This window comes from Triturus cristatus, chromosome 3_1, assembly GCF_964204655.1.
Source record: "Triturus cristatus chromosome 3_1, aTriCri1.1, whole genome shotgun sequence".
Lineage (NCBI taxonomy): Eukaryota > Metazoa > Chordata > Amphibia > Caudata > Salamandridae > Triturus > Triturus cristatus.
In genome coordinates this window covers 1,125,498,675-1,125,522,532 of record NC_140583.1, presented here as the reverse complement: position 1 = coordinate 1,125,522,532, position 23,858 = coordinate 1,125,498,675, and the positions used below count along the sequence as shown (strand labels likewise).

The window sequence follows — 23,858 nt, the reverse complement described above, 5'->3', positions numbered from 1 at the left end:
AGTAGTGGACCAACTAAGTCCATTCCCACTCTTTCAAATGGTTTTCCTACTATTGGTAGAAGTTGTAATGGGACTTTAGGGTGTTGATAGAAATATTTACTCCGACATATATTATGCTCCCAACAATATTTCTTTATTTGGGCCATTATCCCAGGCCAATAGTTGTGTTGTAATATGGCTAGTGCTGTTTTTCACATCCACTATGACCTTCTAGAATGTGAAAGTGAGCATAAAACAATATTTGATCTCTAAATTCCTTAAGAACTAACAATTGTGGAGACTTGTTTATTCCTCCTACTCCATAAAAAAGCCTGCTGTTAAATTTGACATGAGGATATATGAGTTGTGACCTTCCTTCATCTTGCTTTGCAGTTTGACAGTCTTGTTGGCAAGTGTAATCATTCACTTCTGTCAGCTTAAAATGCCGGAGTAGACCTCAGGGTTCAGGGGTAAGTAAAGCATTCTGCTGGTTTTGGGAAACTCCCTCTATGACCTTCTTTTTATTTTCTCTGTGTCCTATAAGAGTATCTTGTAGCATGATAGGGAATTGAGGGTTATCAGTCCCTAAAATAACATCTTTTGAAAGACTCTGCAGTACCCTTACCTCAATGACTGTTCCATATATGTCACTCACTCATTCAAGAATGATCATTCTGCGAGATTTTAATGTCTGGGATTATGGGAATTTAGGCCTAGCCTTGAAAGATTTACTTCAAGCCTATAAGAATATAAACATGCAACAGCTGGTGCCACATCCAACACACCAGGGTAGCCATATATTAGACTTAATATTTGCAGATAGTAAGAGTGTAAAAGTGGATGATATACTGCCTCTACGCTGGACAGATCATTTCCTTATCCAGTTTTCGGTAGTAATTCCTAGAATGAATAATAAAATTGTTTAAATGGGAAATAGTCAACGTGGAAGGGAATGGAATAAATTATTGAAAACAAAACCCTCCCAAATATTTACAGAGACCAATTCCTTTGATGTTAGTAAATCGGTGGAGGAAAACTATCTTAGATTTTGTAATCAAATAAACCACACTCTTGATCAGCGGGCTCCAGTGAAAGATCTAAAAAATAGACATAAACCATCAGCCCCCTGGTATAATGAGGAGCTAAAAATACTAAAGAAAAGCTGTAAACAAGCCAAACGCAAATGGAGGAAACTCTATGAGGAAGAGGATAAAATAGTCTTGAAAGCAGTATTAGGCATATACAAAGGAACAATTGCCAAGGCAAAAGCCCAGTATTATGCAAAAACCATTCAAAAGGCGTCTAATTGTGGTAAATAATTTCATTACCGGGACTTAATTTGATACAGAAACATAATAAAATAGCTCAGTAAATAAGAGGCAGAATCCGTGGTATTAGAGGTTCGGAATGGGCTTTATTCCAGTGGTCGATTATAATCGGTTGCTCCAAGTTCCATCACCACGAAGGTTCAGGAAGTGAAGTACATACATTATTGACAATCAATTACTTTTATACAATAGGCATTACAGTGAAGCAAATACAAGAGGCGTAACAATTGATAGCAAAGATAACATTTCGCATGCGTAGCTGAAATAGGCGTAACTGGGAATGATTTAAAGAACGTCATCAGATGTGATGTCATAAGAGGGCGGTTACATGAAAGAATTTCGCAATGTCAGCAGAAATACTTGACAGATATGCGCGCGTAGCAGCATGACGTGTGATTGACGTGTAACTAGGGGGTGAAGGGGACTTTGACATTTGGCTCTACATGTGGCGACAGAAGTCTGGAGGGTCAAGTCAACCTAATCCCAAATCATATCTAACATCCTATGTTTAAAGAACTATGTTATCCAAAAGAGAGGTCTCTTCGAGTAGAATCTTATTCTATACTGACTATACTGACTGTTAGTGCGTGTACAAGCGTCTAAATGTCTACACTAGATGCGAGGGCGGAATCTTCCATAGTAACAGGGCTATGAATTACTTGCATAAAGACAGAGAAGCCGGGCCTTTGCTCGGTAGCTGGAAGAATGTTTACTTAAACTACTAGACAGGAATGCATCGGGCAGGGAACGGAGCAGATAATTTCGAAGGTGAAATACAGTTTTTGGCAGACAGCAGGCTGATGTCAGGCTTCGTGAGCCGCGCAGAGAATGAGACAAAGTTCATGGTCACAGATGCAGGCTCAGACTGGAGCTTTCAGAGGCAGAAGGCAAGAAGAGTTTGATGACAGAATCAGGGCCTACTTGCCTGGACTGTAAAATGGCATAAGTGAACCATATAAAGGCGGTGGCCTTTCGTACTTAGGAATGGAATATCCGGCCCATTCATGGCGGATCAACAGAGGACATGTTAACGGTGGACGCACATGTGTTTGCGTCTTCATAACTGGAACTGGAGGGAACATACATGTATTTGTAACATGCACATAGAACCGTTGGGGTCCAAGATAGGGGACATAACTGATCAGAAAAATCCATATTTCCACATTCCCTCCTTGTCCCCTACTTGCCCGTCAAGAGATATCAATCTTCATTAATCCATTGATCTGTTCATATAGCATCATTTGTTCTTCTTTCTTCTTCCGGGATCTTGAATGAAAATCTTGATGTGGAATGCACGATGTGGCACACAGACCACAAATCGCTGGTCCACATTGTAGACATAGACAGCAACTGAATAGTATGAGAAGGCCAATACCTAGGAAAGATAGGACCTTCCATCCAAAGGTAGATAATACATTCAAAAACCAACCGGACCAAGTCCAGGTGCCTGGATTCTGGTGTATCTGGTTTACAATCTTATGAAGGCGAGTTATGGCTTTATATACAGATGGCGAATTTTCTGGTATGAAAATGCAACAGCTTGATCCGATGACCCTACAAGCTCCGCCCCTATCGGCCAGGATGACGTCAAGGACAAGACGATTTTGAAGCACAACAATCCGCATAGCAGACTGCTCTTCTGTTAAATTGCCTAAGGCGGAAATAGTTTCGTTCACTACTGCTTCAAGGGTTCTGGTTAATCTACGTATCAGCTTACTATTAGTAACTGTACCTATATAGGGAAAGAGACCTTTATTGAAATCTGTGTATTTTTCCCATGCTGTTTCAGTATAATCGACTATTGGGAGATCTCTCCTTACTCTATTATATACTAAATGAGTATTTCTGTGATAATCAGGAGGAGCTAGAAAAACAGGTGGCAAAAGAAATCCAATGTAGCAGGTACCATCCCAATCTAGAGGCAAACGTACATATGCCGTCTGACCACATATGAAATAGGAATGGCGGGAAGCTCTAAATGTAGACTTGCCTTAATCACTAAATTCTACTACAGTGGTGCATCTACTATGGCCCATATGTATGGAACCATTCTTTCTTACACATAATTCACCTTTTACTGGAAATATTGACATAGCGGGCAAAATTGGAGTAGCTTCGGATTCGACGTTTAGGATCATAAGATTAAGCGTAAAATTACCTAATCCATACACTTCATTTTCGAGATCAGTTCCTGTTCTCTGGGGAAATCCCTCCTTGTTAGGATAGCAGACCTTAAGTAAAACTAAATTCAAATTTCCCCATACCCGGTTATCTTGATAAACTGCAGAATTCGAATCTAGAGAATTAATTAGACTAAACCATGCTCCACAGGAGCCGTTGTGTGTGAACGGGTATGGAAAGAGAGGTAGAATTCCTTTATAATTCTGATAGGGAGGGAGTCGGCCACATATCCAATAATTTGTAGCATTGCTGACCTGATGGGAATGATGTAACATATTAATAAACGTGTTATTGCGCAGCGCAAATCTATAAGACAACTCAAGCGGAGGTAATTCACTAAAAGAATGTTCGGCAGTAACATTGTAAACATGTCTAGAAATAGGGTAATATATGTGCAACAATATACTTGCAGTAATTATTAAAAGACTTGAGAAAAACAAAATTAATAACGTCACTATGCAATGACTACGCAGTGATTTACAGTACGCCTGTCGTTTCAACATTTTTCGGGTGCTTTCTCTATTCAGGTCCAAGGGATACATGTCAGAGACAATTCAACCGCTTCACCTTGGAGAGGACTTAAACAATCAAATTGCTCGACTGATTGGGCCTGAGCTTTAATTTATAATGTTCGGAATCACTTTTTTCCACAAAAGGAAGTTTTGAGTCAATGGGTGAAGACACACAAGGTGTGGTATTCACTTCTGATTGTGGTCCATGAAATTTCTTGATATGACTTGAATGAATCCAGCCTTTCCTGCCCTCGATCTTCACGGCTGTTCTTGTGGTGAGCAACACCAGCTGGGGCGTCCTCCACCTAGGTTCCAGCTGAGTCTTTCGATCAAAGTTCCTCACGAGGACCAAGTCTCCCGGAACTACGTCATGGGGTTTCACCTCAGTGTTGTCAGGAAAAGCTGCAGCTACCTGTGAACGACAAGATTGTAGTGCAGACATCAAGGAAGCCAAGTAATCTGTCAGCATATTACAGTCAATATCAGTTATTTTGCGTGGTATGGGCGTCCCCCACATATTTGGTGGTCTGCCGAAGATCACTTCATACGGGGATAGCCCTGTTCGAGAGTGTGCTACCATTCTCATGTAAAAGAGTGCAACTGGTAATGCTACTACCCAGTCGACACCTTTCTCTCTGCATATTTTGGACAATCTTATTTTCAGAGTCTGATTATGTCTTTCTACGAGACCCGCTGCCTCGGGGTGTCGGACACAGTGGAATTTCCACTGATAGCCTAACAGGAGCGAAACGTGTTTCATTAATTCGGACGAGAACGGCTGGCCGTTATCTGAGTGAACAACACGTGGTAAACCGTATCGTGGGAAGAATTCTCGAACCAACTGTTTGGCAGTAGTCGGGGCAGTGTAATCTGAAACCGGGTATGCCTCCGTCCAACGGGAAAGAGCACACACAACTACGAGAACATATTTGAATCCTCTACATCGTTCCATCTGGATGACTTCAAAAGGATGATCAGGAGGCTGAAATCCACCCTGTTCTACGGGAACGCTTTTTCCTGGGTTGAACTGGCAACAGATCATACAGGTACGAACTTTTTGTTTGGCTGCTGCTCGTAAATGTTTATTGAACCAAATGTGTTGAATGCTATCTAGCATAGCTTTTTCTCCTAGATGTGCTGGACTATGTACAGTGTTAATTATAACTTGGACCATTGAATCAGGAAGGAACCACACAGACTTTTCCTTCATCAACCATCCTTGATCCGTTTGGATCCCTCCTAATTCAGTCCATTTCTTTATTTCGTCTGGTGTAGCATGTGTCTGTATGTCGATTACGTCAAGAGCGGGATCTTTAACCGTCATACAATGTGTTGGCGTCAGGACTATTGTCTTTGTCATGTCGGATGTTTGAGTTTGAGCAGTCTGTTTAGCTGTTCTGTCAGCTAAATCATTGCCTTGAGAAATGATATCAGTAACTTTCGTATGAGCTTTACATTTCATAATTGATATTGCAGTGGGTAGATGTATTGCATCTAATAAAGCATGAATGAGGGGTCCGTGCTGAATGTGGGCACCGTGAGAAGTTAAATAACCTCTCTCTCGCCACAGCACGCCGAAGTCATGTACAACTCCGAATGCATAACGTGAATCAGTGTATATGTTGACTTTTTTATTTGTGGCTTGAATACAGGCTTGTGTCAGAGCGACGAGCTCTGCTGCTTGAGCGGACAAGGTATTTATGCAATTTGTTTCAATGATTTCAGTGTCTGTTGTGACTGCGTAAGCGGCCACTAGTTCTCCTGTACTAGTTCTCATACATGAACCATCTACATACAACGTCAGGTCTGGGTCTGACAATGGGACATCGGTTAAGTCTTGTCTGGGTTTCGTCGTGATTGTAGTAACTTCATTACAGTCATGAGCTAGTGGGTCTGTTCCATTTACAGGTAAAAGTGTGGCAGGATTCAATGTACTACAACGTCTGATTTCTATATGTGGCTGAAACAGTGTTAGTTCGTACCCTGTAAGTCTTGCTATAGTCAAATGTTGTGTTTGCGTTCGATTCACAAGAACCTCTACTGCATGTGGTACTTGAACTGTCAATGGATGTCCTAACACTATGGCATCGCTTTGTCTGATTGCTAAAGCTGTCGCTGCCACTGATTTCAGACACGCAGGCAAAGCCTGAGCTACGGGGTCTAAGGTACTAGAAAAATAAGCACATGGTTTGTGTGCTCCTGCTTGTTCCTGTGTGAGTACTGACAAGGCAGTACCTTCGCGTTCTGTAACAAAGAGTGTAAAAAGTTTTCTGTAACATGGTGTTGCTAAAACAGGTGCTTGGCATAGAGCTTTCTTTAAGCTTTCAAAAGCTTGTGTATGTTCCTGAGTCCAAGGGAGAACAGTCGATGTGGCTGCCTCCTGTGTTGTCAACTGAATGAGTGGTTTTGCTAGAAATGCATACTGAGGGATCCACTGTCTACAATATGAAGTGAGGCCTATGAAAGCCCGCACCTCCTTTTGTGTCTTGGGTATTGGCATGTTAGCTATTAACTGAATGCGGTCGGGTGTAAGCTGCCTCCCCTCCTTGGACAGCGAGTGTCCAAGATAAACAACTCGCTGGACACAGAATTGCAGCTTAGAAGGGGACACCTTGTGCCCCTTTTCGGCTAGAAATTGTAAAACTGTCAGTGATGCTTTCTCACATTCGGGTTCGCTTCTAGCGGTGATCAGCAGATCATCGACATATTGAAGCAGAGCAGTGTTAACTGGCATGCGGATACTGTCGAGTTCTCGTTTTAGTGCTTGGCTATAGATGCTGGGGCTTTCTGTAAATCCTTGAGGTGCGCGGGAGAATTTAAAGCTACGTCCATTTAAACTAAATCCGAACAAATATTGGCTTTCCGGATCTATTGGGACGCTGAAAAAAGCATTCTTGAGATCAATTACAGTAAAGAATGTTGCTTTGGAATCAATAGCTGTCAGTAATGATGAGATATCTGGGACCACAGGGAATTGTGGCACAATGCATTTGTTTAATTCGCGCAGATCAATAACCAATCGATATACTGGCGGGGCCTTCGGATCTGTTCGTTTGAGAATCGGAATTATCGGTGAATTACATACATTGGAGTCTGTTTCTACAACCACTCCTTGGGCAATGAGCTCGTCAATGATTTGTAGTAAAGCCACTACAGCATCTGGTGGTAACTTGTATGGTCGCATTCGTGGTAGTACCACTCCTGCCTTTAGTGTAACTCGATATGGTGTAATATTCATGCAACCAACATCAGTAGGGCCTTGTGCCCATAGATGTGTAGGTAAAGTCTGCAATCGGGGATCCATGTCTCTAGACACATAATGATCTTTAAAATCACGTAAAAACAATCTTACTCCTTCCGGAGAACAACATATTATAGCTCCTAGAGCTTTCAATGTTTTTATTCCTAACAGGTTTTCTGGACATGATTTAGTAAGCAATAAATCTGTAGTTCGGGTCAAAGGTCCTATCGTAAGTGGAAGAGGCTGTGACACTTCATTAACAATAGGTTTTCCTGAAAAACCAAGGGAAATATTCTGCGAGCCTGAGAGGGGTACCCCTGGAACTTCACTACGTTTTATAGTTGTTCGACTTGCCCCTGTATCGAGTAAAAATTTTCTGTCTTGGCCTAATAATTCACTATGTACATAAGGTCCTTCTTGATCTACAGGGATCTCGATAAGGGGTAAGTCTACTTCCCTCTCTAGGCTTGTTCATGCGTATCGTTGATAATCAGGATAGTCATACTGTGCGGTCTGGTACAGTTGTCGTGTCGTGGTTTGTGTGGCAGCAACAGGCAGCGCAGGTGCAGCTGGCACAAACTGTATAGACTGTTGTGGAGCTGGCATGGACTGTGCATGCTGCAAGGCTCCTTGTTCATTCTGATCCTGTCTAAGTGGCCGTGGTCTTTCTTTTGTAATACCTGTGGCGATATTACGCTTCAGGACTGGACAATCGTGTACATAATGACCTGGTTGTTTACAATAGTTGCATGTCCCTTTTACAGGTCCTGCTGAATCACCGGAATGTGTCGTACCCTTTTTATGTCCTTCAGCTGGAACTGTCTGGGAGACTAGCATTTTCATTTTCGTGTCTTTCATGCGTCTTTGTTCATGATCTTGTTCCTCTCTAATTCTATTGTGATGATACTGTAACATTTGTAACATTTGTGATGGAGTGTTACCTTGCCAGGTACTCTCGAATTTTAATACTCTATTCTTCACTTGGGGCAAGGAATTTTCAACTAATTTTGTCACAAACAGATGTGGGTATGATTCGCTACTTGCTTTTATGCCACTATTTATACCGAAACATTTTTCAAATCGCGCATAGAAATCACTAGTGTCTTCATCTTGCTTTTGTTTACAGGCTGAAATTGCACCCCAGTCTTCCTTTTTCGTAGTTAATAAGCGTGGCAGTACCTGTACTAGTAGACCTGGTAGTGCTTTAGTTTTGTCCCCAAGCCCCGAACCTGGACCTCGGGCCTTTTCTTCATTTTCTAATGCTGTCCAGTCTATCTTTTGGTCTCCCACCTCCCACTCTTTTTCCTTGAGTTTTTCATAAATGCCAGCAGGCATCAATACCTTTAATATGGTCATAATGTCGGGATAGGTATACTCTCCCATGAGTAACATGTCTTTAATTTCTCGGTGGAAACCCGCTGGGTCTTTGTCATGACTGGGTACCACTTTCTTCATTTCTAGCAATTCTATTTTCGATATGGGTGTATATACAAATACACTTTTAAACTCATTGTCCTCGCCTTTTATTGGGTGTACCTCTCGTAAGGGATTCTGTCTGTCCATGTAATACGTGGTTCTTTCCTTGATGGGCAATGAGACATGTTCTGGGCATACAAAAAGAATGTACTGTTTTCTTGATTCTAGTATTTCTTTAATTAGCTTAGTACCTGAACCTCTCCATCTATTCGTGAGTAATTCAGTCAATATATCAGGTAAGGGACCAGGATCTGAATGTTGGCTTTTATATAGTATAAGAAGTTGTTGAATCATATAAATCCCAGCTAAACGCTGTTCATCTGGGGTGAGATTCAAAAATGTGTGTGCTACTGTATCATCACTATACTTCCCGGGACTGTCAACCCAATGGACAGCTGACCTGGCTAATTCTTGTTCATCCATAGAATCGAGAAAATGATAACCCCTTCGTTCTCGCAGTAATTTGTCAGCGACCTGGAACGAATGCTCGGGGGACCTCATATTTATTTTAGGTGTTTGAAAATTCCTGTTATTTTCTAGACATATCGGACGTATCGGGTCAGTAAGACATCTAGTACTATTACAAGATCTTCCTCTACCTACATAGGCTATAGTTTCTGGCTGTCCTGTGGGCAGTCCTGATCCTTCTTCCTCGCTTTGTTCGAACTGGTCTACCGCTAATCTTTCTTCGTGTAGGCGTTCTATTTCTTTACGGATCTTTCGGCACATGGCGATTATACAGTTTTGCTTATCATGTCTCCCTTCTGATATATTCTGGCTCCATCTGGTAAGAATTTGCATTGCTTCCGGGTCTACCCCCGGTCGGTCTTGATTTCGGATCACACAATTTATAAGGAAACGTAACAGTTCCCCCTGTATTTCCACTTTCTGGTATTCCATAGCTCTGTTAATACATTCAGAATCTCGCCCTGTTTGGACAAAATGGTATATATTATCTAGATGCGCAGTCATTCCTGGTAACTTCCCTAAATACACCGCGGCTCGTCTGATACGTAATGATGCCAGGGTCATTTCGTCCTCTTTTCCGGGCACAGGATCATATCTACAATCTATAAGAAGTTCCTTAAGCGTACGGGCATTTATGAGTTTGGGGGTACGTGAATGTGCAGTTTCTTGAAAAGTAAGTTTATTTATTCTGGGTGGCGTAGAAAAAATATTGGTAGCACCTCCGGTAGCCCCGTCTGGGGTATCGGGTGTGAAAGGATTCGTTGAACGTGATACAGCAACTATAGGTGTGGATACAGCTATAGAAGTAGCTGTAGGAACAGATGCAGAAACAGATGTGCTTGCCGGAACTTGTGTCAGAACTTGTTGCTGTAGGGATACGGGTACTGGATCTTGGCGTTGAACCTCCCTGGCAGGCGGTCTATGTGGGGCGGGATTAGCATACTCGGGAGCTGCGTCATCTAAATAAGAGGAAAGAAAAACATCTTCTGCGGTTCTAGGATGCCCCTTAGGATGTACCTTTATTGGAAATAATGGGGGTGGCAAGTCTTTTGGTATCCCCGGAGTAGCCTTAGGTAATCCTTCGGCCAGAAGGGGATACATACCCTTCATAAGGGCATGTCTTTGTCTGTCTACTTGTTCTGATTTCACTCGTGCACCTTCTTCAATTAATAGATTTTCTCGGACTTCATTTGAATTCTCTTTACTCTTCTCTTCCTGTCTACGTGCTTTTTCTGTACGTCTATACGATTCTTTACGCCATAATTCAATGGCGTCTTTCTGTGATTGTCTAGCTTTCTTTTTCCATAATTCTTCCTCTACTTTCACGATGCACTCTGCATCCCAGGTCCCAGCCGCGGGCCACCTCTGACTTTCTGGTAATTCCTTAGTGTAGTCTACCCATAAATCAAGAAATAATATGGCATCTAGGCCATGTTTATGATACATGAAGTACCCTGGAGTGTCCCTAGGAGGAATAGGAACGGCTTCTTCGAGTACCCCTTTTCTAGTTGTGATCTGTCTTAATTTCGAAAAGAGCGGCATATTGAAAACTGATCTGATACTTGATTTTGAACAAACTTAAATACATTAAACACAATAAGGAACAGTCATTCATACCACAATATGCAGAAAACATTTAACATTTAACGTTTAACTGAGCAACGATGATGACGGTCTAAGGAAAACTTAATCACTAACATAATACTCGACATTAACTGAATCATTCTGAATTTATATATTTGGTATACTAGATATACTGCTAAACAGTACAGATACACTGCTGGAACAGTGCAGACCGGATTTGTGTACCCAAACCCGTCTGGACCGGCACAACTTATGTGCACGCCAGAACGCCTCCCCAGTAATGGTACTCACCGGGTAGCTCGGAAACGGAAGGCCTCGGAAACTGGACTGAACTTGAACCAGACTGGACTCGACTCGAACACTTCGGACACTGGACTCGACTTGGGACTTCGGAAACTGGTGGGCCTCTGTATACCTCGGATCTTGCTCTCTCAGCTAGGCTCTGGTCGGGATACTTCGCACTTCTCACCGCCTCGTCTGGGTGTTGATCGCAGCCTCAGTCGCCCCCGCTTAACCGGAGGGAGATACAGGAAATCCTGCTGGTACGCGTTATTGTCCGTCCAGCTGTGGCAGGAGACCGGGCCTGCAACGCACCGCCGGCGCGTGAGATGAGAAAGTGTCCCTGTTCGGGCGCCATTCATGTGGTAAATAATTTCATTACCGGGACTTAATTTGATACAGAAACATAATAAAATAGCTCAGTAAATAAGAGGCAGAATCCGTGGTATTAGAGGTTCGGAATGGGCTTTATTCCAGTGGTCGATTATAATCGGTTGCTCCAAGTTCCATCACCACGAAGGTTCAGGAAGTGAAGTACATACATTATTGACAATCAATTACTTTTATACAATAGGCATTACAGTGAAGCAAATACAAGAGGCGTAACAATTGATAGCAAAGATAACATTTCGCATGCGTAGCTGAAATAGGCGTAACTGGGAATGATTTAAAGAACGTCATCAGATGTGATGTCATAAGAGGGCGGTTACATGAAAGAATTTCGCAATGTCAGCAGAAATACTTGACAGATATGCGCGCGTAGCAGCATGACGTGTGATTGACGTGTAACTAGGGGGTGAAGGGGACTTTGACATTTGGCTCTACATGTGGCGACAGAAGTCTGGAGGGTCAAGTCAACCTAATCCCAAATCATATCTAACATCCTATGTTTAAAGAACTATGTTATCCAAAAGAGAGGTCTCTTCGAGTAGAATCTTATTCTATACTGACTATACTGACTGTTAGTGCGTGTACAAGCGTCTAAATGTCTACACTAGATGCGAGGGCGGAATCTTCCATAGTAACAGGGCTATGAATTACTTGCATAAAGACAGAGAAGCCGGGCCTTTGCTCGGTAGCTGGAAGAATGTTTACTTAAACTACTAGACAGGAATGCATCGGGCAGGGAACGGAGCAGATAATTTCGAAGGTGAAATACAGTTTTTGGCAGACAGCAGGCTGATGTCAGGCTTCGTGAGCCGCGCAGAGAATGAGACAAAGTTCATGGTCACAGATGCAGGCTCAGACTGGAGCTTTCAGAGGCAGAAGGCAAGAAGAGTTTGATGACAGAATCAGGGCCTACTTGCCTGGACTGTAAAATGGCATAAGTGAACCATATAAAGGCGGTGGCCTTTCGTACTTAGGAATGGAATATCCGGCCCATTCATGGCGGATCAACAGAGGACATGTTAACGGTGGACGCACATGTGTTTGCGTCTTCATAACTGGAACTGGAGGGAACATACATGTATTTGTAACATGCACATAGAACCGTTGGGGTCCAAGATAGGGGACATAACTGATCAGAAAAATCCATATTTCCACATAATAATGTCAGAACTATATTTAGAATAGTGAATGACCTCTCCAGACCTGATTGTATAAAAAACAAGATCACTGCAACCCAAGACCTATGTGATGGTCTAGCAGCTTACTTCGAGGAGAAGATCACTAAAATCATTGGTGGTCTGGAAATTAAAAAGGGGAGTGAGACAGATAGTGGATTTGGAGTATATGAACCGTTGACGCCGGGGAAGCCGGAGGAGGGAGTAAATAAGGACAAGCTGGCAATTCTGGACTACTTCCAGATTCCCACAGAGGAAGATTTTAATAAACGTGCTCTGAGTCTTTTATCTGGGTCACCATTAGACCCTCTCCCACACAGAGTGTGGAGAGAATTTAAGGAAGAGTTATTCCTTCAGCTCCGCCAAATCTGTTGCAACACCCTGAGCAATGGAGTTGTGCCGGTTTGCTGGAAACAGGCAATGGTGACACCTTTATTGAAGAAAACCATGCTTGATCCTCTCTGCCCATTCAATTACAGACCCATAACCTGCTCCCCTACCCAGTAAAACTTCTAGAGCGGTTAGTCAGCAAAACTCTCTCACAATTTCTAGAAGATAACCATTAGTTAGATGATGTACAATTTGGGTTTCATCCAGCCCATGGAACAGAAACCGCTTTAGTAACAGTCCTAGATTAACTAAGAATGCGAGCAGACACAGGCCAGTCAGTCATACTAGTGCTACTGGATATTTCAGCCACATTCAACATGGTTAATCATAACATCCTTCTGAAAAGACTTATGGATGTCGAAATCGAGGAAAATGTACTGAAATGGTTTCAATCATACCTGTCGGGTAGACAAAAGGCAGTGGCTCTACCCCCTTTCTATATAAATATAATTCCATCCAGCATGGTGTCCCTCAGGGATCTGCGATCAGTCCGATTCTATTCAATATATACTTGAGTCCACTAATTTCCATCATCAAGACTTATGGAATTGAATTAGTAAACTAAGCAGACGATACACAACTTATCTTCTCACTGGAAGGGAATCAATTGGTATCACTGGACAGATTCCACAACTGTATGCAAAAAATGGCAAGCTGGCTTAGGGATAATTCCTTACATTCAATGGTAATAAGATGGAAATCGTGTACTGTACAGCTAGTAATGTCCCTCGCCCACTGTCAACCTATTTCCGTCCAACTCCAACAGAAAAACCACTAATTCCCTCAAAGACAGTGCGTAATCTGGGGGTAATGTTTGATATTAACTTAAAATTAGACTCCCAAGTAGACAAAATAGTTGGAACCTGTCTTTTTCTGATCAGCGCATCACGGAAAATACTTCCTATGCGATTTCAGCCAGTGTGCTGGTGGTGAGAAGTGTTATCCTGAGTCTGCTCGACTACTGTAATGCTCTGCTACTGGGTGCTCCGAATTCTTTGATAAAGAAACATCAAAGAATCCAGAAAATAGCGGCCAAGATAGCTTTAAAGAGATACCCCCAAGTAGACAAAATAGTTGGAACCTGTCTTTTTCTGATCAGCGCATCACGGAAAATACTTCCTATGCGATTTCAGCCAGTGTGCTGGTGGTGAGAAGTGTTATCCTGAGTCTGCTCGACTACTGTAATGCTCTGCTACTGGGTGCTCCGAATTCTTTGATAAAGAAACATCAAAGAATCCAGAAAATAGCGGCCAAGATAGCTTTAAAGAGACAGCGTAGGTCATCGGCCTCCTTGCCCTCAAGGATTTTCACTGGCTGGCGATTATGCAGAGAATACAGTTTAAATCGCTCTACATTGTCTTCAAGGCAGTACATGGAATGGGACCCAGACCATTGAAGAATACATTTATCTGGTATACCCCAGCCAGAAGCCTTAGGTCATCAACAGGTAAGCTGGTGAACATTTCTAGATTTAGAAAAACGAGGATCGGAGGCAGAGCATTTAGCTCTGTAGCTGCGCTACTGTGGAATGAACTCCCCGTTGATCTCGGACAAACAGAGTATCTACTTCACTTCAGGAAGAAGCTCAAAACTTGGCTTTTCCCTAGGGATTAACTGAGCCTAGTCATCGCTCTAAATATTTCTGTCTTGGGGTGGTTGCTTATGTGCTTAGTGGAATTTAAGGTCATCTCAGCGCCAGGATGCGCGTGGGGTGATAGTGAGCTTTATAAGTGTGTTTTACATTACATGGCCTTCTAAATTGGTGACTTTTACCTTCGCTACTGGATAGGTTTTAATGTCCCCATGCACACATCGGATCCCTACATGTTTATGTGGAATAATTTGACAAGGAAGTACTAAGTCATCTTTGATCACAGACTGCCTACATCCAGAATCCAAACGGGCAGTCACCCATTTTTGATTTATTTGCAAACTAGTGTAATAGCTTCCTAGGTGAAAAAAATTGATCGAGGTACATAATTAACTTCCATTGGTTCCTATCCCATTTTCTTGCTTTTACAAAATCTAGCAATACGTCCTGACTCGTCACTTTCATATCACTGGGTTCCACTGGTAGGAATCGAGGTTGTCTTGGTTGCATGCGAAAACTTTCATGACTTTGCTTCTCACTTCTGCTATTGAAGGAAGATTGGGAATGGCATGAGCCTTTCTCCAATTTTATAAGGTGTTGATGAGGTTGTGCCCTCACAAACGTTGTAGCCTTTTCAATGGCCTGCTCCAGGGTTAACCCTGAATGTTGATGTAAACATTTATCTGTGTTGACAGGCAGAGCTTCTAGATATTGCTCTACATGTATTTTAGTCGTGTCAAAGAATCTTTATTCAGATAAAAATATCCATAAAAGGATTGCACAGATAACATTTACAAAAGATCTTAATAATAATTTCATATAAAAACAATAAAAAGGATCTCATGCCTTGGACAAGTAAATGTACAGTAGCGGACACCAGATACCAGACTAAGCGTCAACCTAATCGACATCAAGTTTAAAGGCATTATCAAAAACAACAGTTAAGGGATAATCAATGGGCTATTCATTTTCATATCTTAAAATGTCCAGGTGTAGCAGCTGTTTCCTTCTTTGGATGGCATAAGAAACATAGACAGAAACTCAATAGCACAGATTCACAGTATTAAGATTACAGATAAAATTAACAGCAACTTTATAATAAATATTTTTTTCTTTTAAAACCACGGCTGCTGTATTTGTTTTCTCAAATCCCTATAAAAGTTACAAAAAACTAAAACATGCAATGTAGTCTGGTTGGACATGCCACCACATGGGCATTTGGGTAACTTTTGGGAGCAAAAGCCCATCTCGGGGAAAGCAAACAAAAAGTATAATGTGTCTATTCTCAATCTTGTTAAATAAAATCGGTGTTGAATATTTGATACTAAGATAAGGTGGTTCTGGGCAATTGATTGCATGGGACCTAAGCGGTACATTGATTCCGTCGGTTTGGTACACTCACGCTTTTCTCTAATCGGCCATCCTTTTCCCCATCAGAACACATTTTAAATCTTTTTTTCAGATTGTAATGCTCCATCTGGCTAATCAATTTCTCATCCACCTCATTTAGCAAACTGTTTACATACGCCAATCAAGGTATTCTTGCTCTACTTTCCAGAGTGAGACAGTCTGTTATTATCTCTTTGGCAAATTTAGTGCTATGTTTACTCTATTTGCTATACCAGAGTGTGATGGGGCTTTTCTGTGAACCATCCTCTTGATAGGGGACTCTTATTTCCTTATGAGCAGTATAAGAAGAGGATGAACGGGGCACTGCCAATGGTCCACATAGGAAAGGATTTTCCTGTGTCTGCATGAATTTACAATTTTTCAGTCCACACAAAGGGGCTCCATAGTTGACACTAGGAATACATTAACCTCCATATATGGCCAACAGCTCTCTGATGGTCTAATTACAGATTTATGATGCAAACCTGAAAAACGCTTCTGAGGATCTATGTTTTGATACTTCTATATGAGTCCCCCATTGGCCATTACTAGAGAAGTTCCTACCTAAATATGTAAAACATTTTGTTGCAGTACGTGCTACTCCCTTAATACGGTGAGTTTTCCCCTTGGATCTCCCTTTCCCACTCATCATGGTAAAGATTTTCTTTAAATTCATTTTCATATCCTTGTCTTCTATCTATGTGGTTAGACCATCTATCAGGAGCTGGAGACCATAACACGTTCTAGTATCAGGATGGCATCATCAGCGTACAGGAGTATTGATGTTAGACGTTGCTCAACTTTTGTAGCATCTGCATTTATCTCTTGCAAAAACTCATCTACCCCATTAATAGACAATGAGAATAAAAGAGGTGCAAGGATACAGCCTTGCCGGATTCCTCAGGTTATTTCAAACAGTGATTTAACTTCTCCCCTTGGCCTATAACATATCCTTGGTGTTAACTGTGGGTATAGCTGTGACAAAAAATTCACAATCTCAGTGAGAGCCCCATCTTAACTACTGTCTGCCACAGCTTGTTGTTATTAACCATGTTAAATGTACTGCTCAATCAGCAAAACATAGATGATGTGGCCCTCTTTTGCCAGGGTGCATTTGCTGATGAACAGATGAAGGTTAATACATTGTTCCATGGCCCCCAGATCCCTACTAAAGCCATTTTTTATGTCTGTTAGGTTCTGATTATAAGTCACCCAAGATTCCAAACTTTCTAATACAACTCTGCACATTAGTTTTGCAGAGGAGTCAATGAGGGATATCGGGCGATAGCATCTTGCATCCCCTGTCCCCCTTTTTAAAATTGGGACAATAAGACTTTCTGTGCAGATATCCTCTTGCTGCCGCATTACATACTTGCATTAGTACAGGGTCCCATAAATTAACACATGATTTACATGTGTCTATTGGGACTCCATCAGGGCCCGGTGGTTTGCAGCAGCAAATTTTTCCAAGGAGGTGGTTACCTTTTACCTTTTACCTGTGATGGTCCAATAAAGCATATTGGTTCAGTGGTAACGTCCATGTCTTGATTTTCCAGGTTCAAAATTCCCCCATATTGGCTCAGCTAGTTGGCATGCTGGACTAACCACTCTACCTGAGGGGCATATTAATCTCTTAAGAAACTTTGATTTATCGTTTTCCAGAAAAAGGTAACATCTGTTGCAGTTTTGCCCATGCTTCCTCCTGCAGCTCCATCTTTCTTTTCCTTAGTGCTTGCATTTTAAGCAAGTCTCAAGGTTAAAATCTCATCCCAATTTCTGAGGTTTGCACTCGAGCAATCCCAGTTGAACCACCTAATGGGGTTTTTACCAGGCCTCTTTCTAGTAGGTCTTAAGTTACCCGCAATGGCTGTTAATAGTTTAAGAAATGCATCTGGAGTTTGGCAGTGCAAAAACACTTTTCCTAATAGGGCAGCTTATTGGCATTTGTCCACCTGAAGCTACTGCGCTTTGTATCATGGATTTCTATATGTGTCGCCATTTGTGGTCCATTGCTTTTCAAAATTAAGGAACATCAACAAAGGGTGATGATCTCTAAAAAGGCTTGGAACTATTTTGAAAGAGTCCTTCCATCCATGGCCATCTATAGATACCAGGATTTGGTCATTAGTAGAACCAGAATGGTTTCCCTGGAAAGTGGATATCCATTTTCCCACCCTATCTGGTATATGTTCCGTGAACTCAAAAATGTGTCTGAAGATAATTTCATTAAGAGCCTCACCAAATGGATTTGAGGGGAAATAAGTTAGGTTTCCCCCATGGATATAAGTATATCCACACATCTCACCAGTGGCCATATGTATCAAGCCTTTTTCCCATTTGCAAATTGGCAGATTCTCAGAATCTGCCTGTTTGCGAATGGGAAAAAGCCTTTTGGGATGTATCATCCCAAAAGGCCATCGCAAAATAGAGAAACACAAAATTTGCGATTCTCTATTTTGCAAATGCAATTAAGGAATTGCAAATTGCGATTCCTTAAATGCAATTCTGGAAGCTTCAGAAATTTGCTATTTGGCCTTAAGGAATTGCAAATTACCACCAACTTCAAGTTGGTGGCAATTTGCGATTTTCTTTAAAAAGCACTTTTTTGATATTTTAAAAGTGCCATATGATTTATCCAATCCTTGTTTCCTAATTTATTTTTAATACCTGCAATATTTCAGATCCTAATTTCTACTTTGGTACTAGCACTATGCAGACTTGGGGAACCCCACCCGTCCACATTGTTTGGCTCCACCAAAATCCCATGAATTGGTGCTAGACCAGCTGCATTCTCGTTATTACAATTAGACTGCTCCCCATAAACATCAAAACAGTCATCAAGAAACGCCAGAGGGGTTTACCTATTGAAGAGGTCTATGTCCCTCAGAGCTGGTTGGAAACAACGTCTGACCGGGCCGGGCCGGCTAGGTTACTGCCACTGACTTAACTGAGGGGTCGGAACCATAAGCGGGGTTCTATAAAAGAAGCCAAGCAGTAGGGCCGGAATGGGCTTGGAAGATTGATTAACGTCTGGATGCCTAAGGGAGGTGAGGATTCTTCCTGCCCTAATGACCTGTTAAAGTTTATGAGGATACAGTCTCCATCCAGATATTTAGCTTCTTTGCCTATCCAATTTACTCATTGAGCCATATTAATTCAGCCTTCAACATGAACCCCCAGCATTGAGTTAGAAACTAATCAATGCATACACGTGTTCTTCAGATGACTGAATCTTTCAGTAGAACCAACCTTAAGAGGGGGTACTTTTTCCAGAACTATAACATAGCATAAGGGTAACTTCTGGGGGCAAATTGGTTATGATGGTGTTTGATGAGCAAAGACTTGCCCTCTGATTAACAGGCATGATGGCTTGGGCCACTTTGGGCGGATCCTTCTGGAAAGTGCATAACTGCCACCCCTACTACTCCCCCTACCCAATTTAAGGTACCAGGTGCTGAGGCCTGTGTAACCCTCTCATTAGAGGCCTGTTGATTGTGGGGTACAGTTGAGGGTATAATTGACAGATTTTTGGCCTGATGACTGATGGCCTGATGACTTGACACCCCTAGGGCTCTTCCCTCTGGCTGGTTGCAAGCAGCATGTGAGTTAGTGATGTTAGGAGATGGTGATGGGTGTAATGTCGGCCATTGTAAACCCATGCTGGGAGCTGGCTCAATGTGACCTGGTAATGCTAATTCTATTGCAATGAAGCGGGCACAGATTGGTTCCAATTTAGCATCCAGAGCATCTATACATTTACATACATGGAGCCCATCAAACTCTCTTATCTAACCTTTCCCCTAGACATAATACCGCTAGATGTTTAGGGGCCGTGGTTTGGGTGATGTTTGCATTGGTATTTGACCTGGCCCAGTGGGATGGGCACTCACTGGGGCCTAGGTATCAAAGTCGGTCCTCCATACTTGTTGATGAATGTCCCATGTCCTCTATGTCACCATGCCTTCTGTGGTCTCTGTACCAATAGGAGGAGCCACCTTCCTAGACTCTTGGACCTGGGTGGTAAAAGTCCCCAGGGGTGGGAAGATGGAAGTTACAAGGGATAAGTGCACTCAGCTGACTCAATCTCCTTGATGATGGCTCCCCACAGCACATTTCAGCAGTCCATCCATTGTAGTGTAAGTCTGGGGTGCAGGAACTCCAGCTTGTAGCTTCTTTTTACCCATTGCTCTCGTTTCCATATAATGTAAGGGAGGCAAAATATAGAGAACTATAGAACCATTACACCAGGAGCCAGAGGGGTATCAGTGTTCATATATATATTTTTGTCATTATTTCCTCCATATCCAATTCTTGGGACTTAAGTCATCTGTCTGCAGCATCTTTCACTTTAAAGAATAAGGTCTTTGTAGTGTCTCTTGGAGTTCCTCTTTCTTTCCAAAACTGGATCTGATATATCTCTTCATCCACTCCTAATCTGTTGAGAATCTTTTTCCATGTAAGTAGTATCCCAGTTAGCGTTCGCCATCTGATATACTGTGTGGACCTCTCCGGTTAGCAAAGGGGTTAAACAGAATGGCCATCTTTCTACTGCCCATGAACTGGCTCTAGGACTGTTTTCAAAATTCAATGAATATGCTTCAGGATCTTCTCCCTAGGAAAGTTTTTGTAGGGATACCGTAGGTCCGAAAGGAGCAATTCATTTCTTTTTGCTTTACCTGTAGCAAGTTGAAATTGACTTTCTGAGACTTTGGTCAATTGTTCAGCCTGGGGTTTTAGTGTGTCTCAGAAAACACTACACTCTACGTCGGCAATCGTCATATATCTCTCTATGGCCAACAGCAGTTTCCTTTGACCATTGAAAGCGGTTAATTCCTCCAACTTGTGTCAATGGTTAAATTGTTTGCATTCTCCACCATGTGTCACTTGCTGTCTAGCGGGATAATGGCTTCATGACCACTTGTATGCACAGTAAATATTTTCCTTTATTGTACTTCAAGATATAGGGATGGGAGTCAATAGATTAGTTTCAATAGAAGATCATGTAGCGGTATTATTCCATAAGATCATAACGAAGAGTATAATGTTAAAAGTCTTTGGGATAAGTTATTATCCTCTTGAATGAAAGCTTCTTCTCTTCTTTCTTTAGGTGTTGGCTCAGACATTCCCCACCGGTACCCTCAAAGAGAAGAAAGCACAGGTAAGTTTCCACTCTTTAATATTTATCACTTCTCTAGACCTCATTAATCTGCTTAATTTCATGTATGTTGGGTACTATTTGCTTTGATTTTTCCTTGGTCCAACTTTGTTCATTGCTTTTAATCTTTTAATATTTGCTACCTTTCTCTCAGAATCTCCTCCCTTATGGACTTCGTCAATTGCATTGACCTTTGCATAGATATCTCTCTTTAGGGTATTCTACGTACATGAACAAAAACTAGATAAAACAAGATGCTTTCCCTAGCAGCTCAATAAACTAACACTAAAACAACCTGAATAAGGGAGAATTAAATCAAAGGTAACACAATCATTATTTTTTTGTCTGGTTCTAAAAATCAACTTTGAGTATTCCAATACTCGTTCATCCACCTTTACCACCAACTATCTCACTGTTTGATTTGTGTACTTACTCCATAACTTAGCGATTTTCCCTCGTAATGTCTTGTAGAATCTCCTCCCTTTTTCCCTTACTCCCTCTCTAATTGCGGAACCTGGCATGCACTTGAGAAACCCCGCTCCTATAGGAGAGTGGCAGGTAACTGAATGAAGCTTGAGGTACCACTGTACTTCTTGTGTCGGCTTGTTAGTTCCCCGGGTTGGAGTCCTCTGGTGCTTCGCTTTTGCTGCACAGGGCTGTCTAAAATCTGCTTGTCTTTTCCATAGGTCGGGCTGGGTGTTCAAGCTAGGGGCAAACCACCTGTGCAGGGTTTCCTCCTTATTTCTCTCCACAGGAGTTGTTGGCGTCTGGTCATCTTCTTCCTCTGTGGTCTGTCTGACTTCCTCAACTTCCGCTTCCTCAATGTCATTTCTTTCTGTTACTGTCCCGTTTTGTAGCCTCTTCTGTCCTTCTTCTCTTTCTCTCTCTTCTTCCATTTACTGCACAAGTAAAAGTCTTTTTTTGGTTTCTATTGCAGGTGTTGTTATGATGAGACTCTGAAGTCAGAGCAGGGATATCCCTATGGCAGAGCATAGAGAAAGTTTCCCCATATAAGGAGCTGCACCCCGGTATCAGAGATCTCTGTATGGCAAAGTGGATGGAAAGTTAAAAAGTTTATTACAGTTAGTTTTACTTTAAATCTGTACCTCCAATATTTTTCTATGGAAGGGTGTTGAATTATCAATGGTAGGCCATGCATGGCCAGTAGTAATTATCCACTCATAAATTTGGCCTCTCATCTTTTTTCTACGGAATGAGAATGTGTAAGTCTAGAATTTTTAGCAACTTTTCACTTAAATTTTGTGAAAAGCTGATACTTACTTCTTAGTGTAATAGTAAACAAACTTGTGTAAATCACTCAGAAATGTAAGTTACCTTTGAGACTAGCCCCCTTAAGCTCCCGGTTCCTAAATAACATATGTACTGTAATTTGCACTTTTGTAAAGTTCTCTAATGCCATTAGGAGAAGTTCACTTCATTTGAAGCTGCAAAAAAATGTATTAACTAATTAAAATTTGTAGAAAACTGATAGTTCAAGAGTACTTATCCTCTGGGTTAAATCACACTGTCAGTATTAATTGTGAGCACAGCTTTGCCCAGTTAGTTTTAGAAGCAACCTCAGAACTATTCACCTCAATGTGACATATTTGATGTGCAATTGCAGTTTCTGTTTCAATGGAGAAATATTTAAATATTCTCACTACATTAGCAGTGGATTGACACCTTTACAAATTTAAAAAATACTAAATTTCTGTATGTAGATATTTTGGTGTCTGTCAAAGGAATATCATGTTAGAAAAAAACATTTTGTATTGCTGTTGAAAAATGCAGCTTCTCCTAGCTAGAATAGTGAAGATAATTCATGATTTTGCTGTAGACATGGATGGAAATAGTATGCTTTTTTGTACAATAAGTATAGGCGGCTGTGAGTCCTTAAAACCACTATTCACTCAAAAAAGAGTAAGCAATGGGAGTCCACTGATGTTTTGTGTACATAGACTTTTTGGTAAAGCCCACAAATCCTGCACCTACGGTAATAATTTTAAAATATTAGACAATGATAACACTATTTCATTAGTGCAGTAAGTGCTACGTTACTTCTTAAAAACAGAACAAGTTTTTTCATTTTTTGTTCCTTGATAGGTGACTTGTATTTCACTTGATTTAGTCTGAGCAGCCAACACATGATTCACCGCTTCTACTGTTATGCAAGTCTGGTAATTTTTTCAAGGCAGTTAATATACTTACATTCAAGTAGAAAAACTTTACAACAAACTCAATATTATCACAATAATGAACAGTAATATGTGTTAGATAAAATGAGCATAACACATTGAACTGTAGCCGTCTCAAACCCTGAGTTGACTCTTTGTATAATTAGGTATTTATTAGCATATCAAAGAAATATAAAACAGGTAGTGTGAAATGAAAGAGGAGGATATATATTTCTGAGCAGTAAAGTGGACATGTGATAATTATACACAGTTATTTACATTCTATTTAGGTTAGGGTATTTTAGAGAGATATGAGAATCATTTGTGCAAGAGACAGTTGTATCAATGCCAATGTCTGGTGGGGGGATATATACATAATGATCAATCAGATCAGTTAAGTATCCAAAGCCAGTATCAAAGCCATGATGTAGTAGGTAATGAGGCATGGGGTAATAGAGTGGTACAGCTACTGCAGAGGTTAGTGTTATGCCTATGAGATCAGGTGGTGTGATTGTACAGAGTGTCCAATAAATGATGTGACCATAG

At 41.4% G+C, this 23,858-nt stretch overlaps 1 protein-coding gene across 3 annotated transcripts in view; it reads left to right on the top strand.

Annotated features, from left to right (window-relative positions):
• The window catches only part of LOC146861614 (uncharacterized), a 331,006-nt gene extending 308,192 nt beyond the window's left edge, over positions 1–22,814 (top strand). For all 3 annotated transcript variants that reach the window (XM_085646460.1, XM_085646458.1, XM_085646459.1), the window contains 2 exons: positions 21,091–21,141; positions 22,076–22,814. In XM_085646460.1, coding sequence (XP_085502586.1) covers positions 21,091–21,141; positions 22,076–22,087 — 63 coding nt within the window. In that variant the 3' untranslated portion in view covers positions 22,088–22,814. The remainder of the gene's footprint in view (positions 1–21,090; positions 21,142–22,075) is intronic.
• Positions 22,815–23,858: the final 1,044 nt, after the last annotated feature.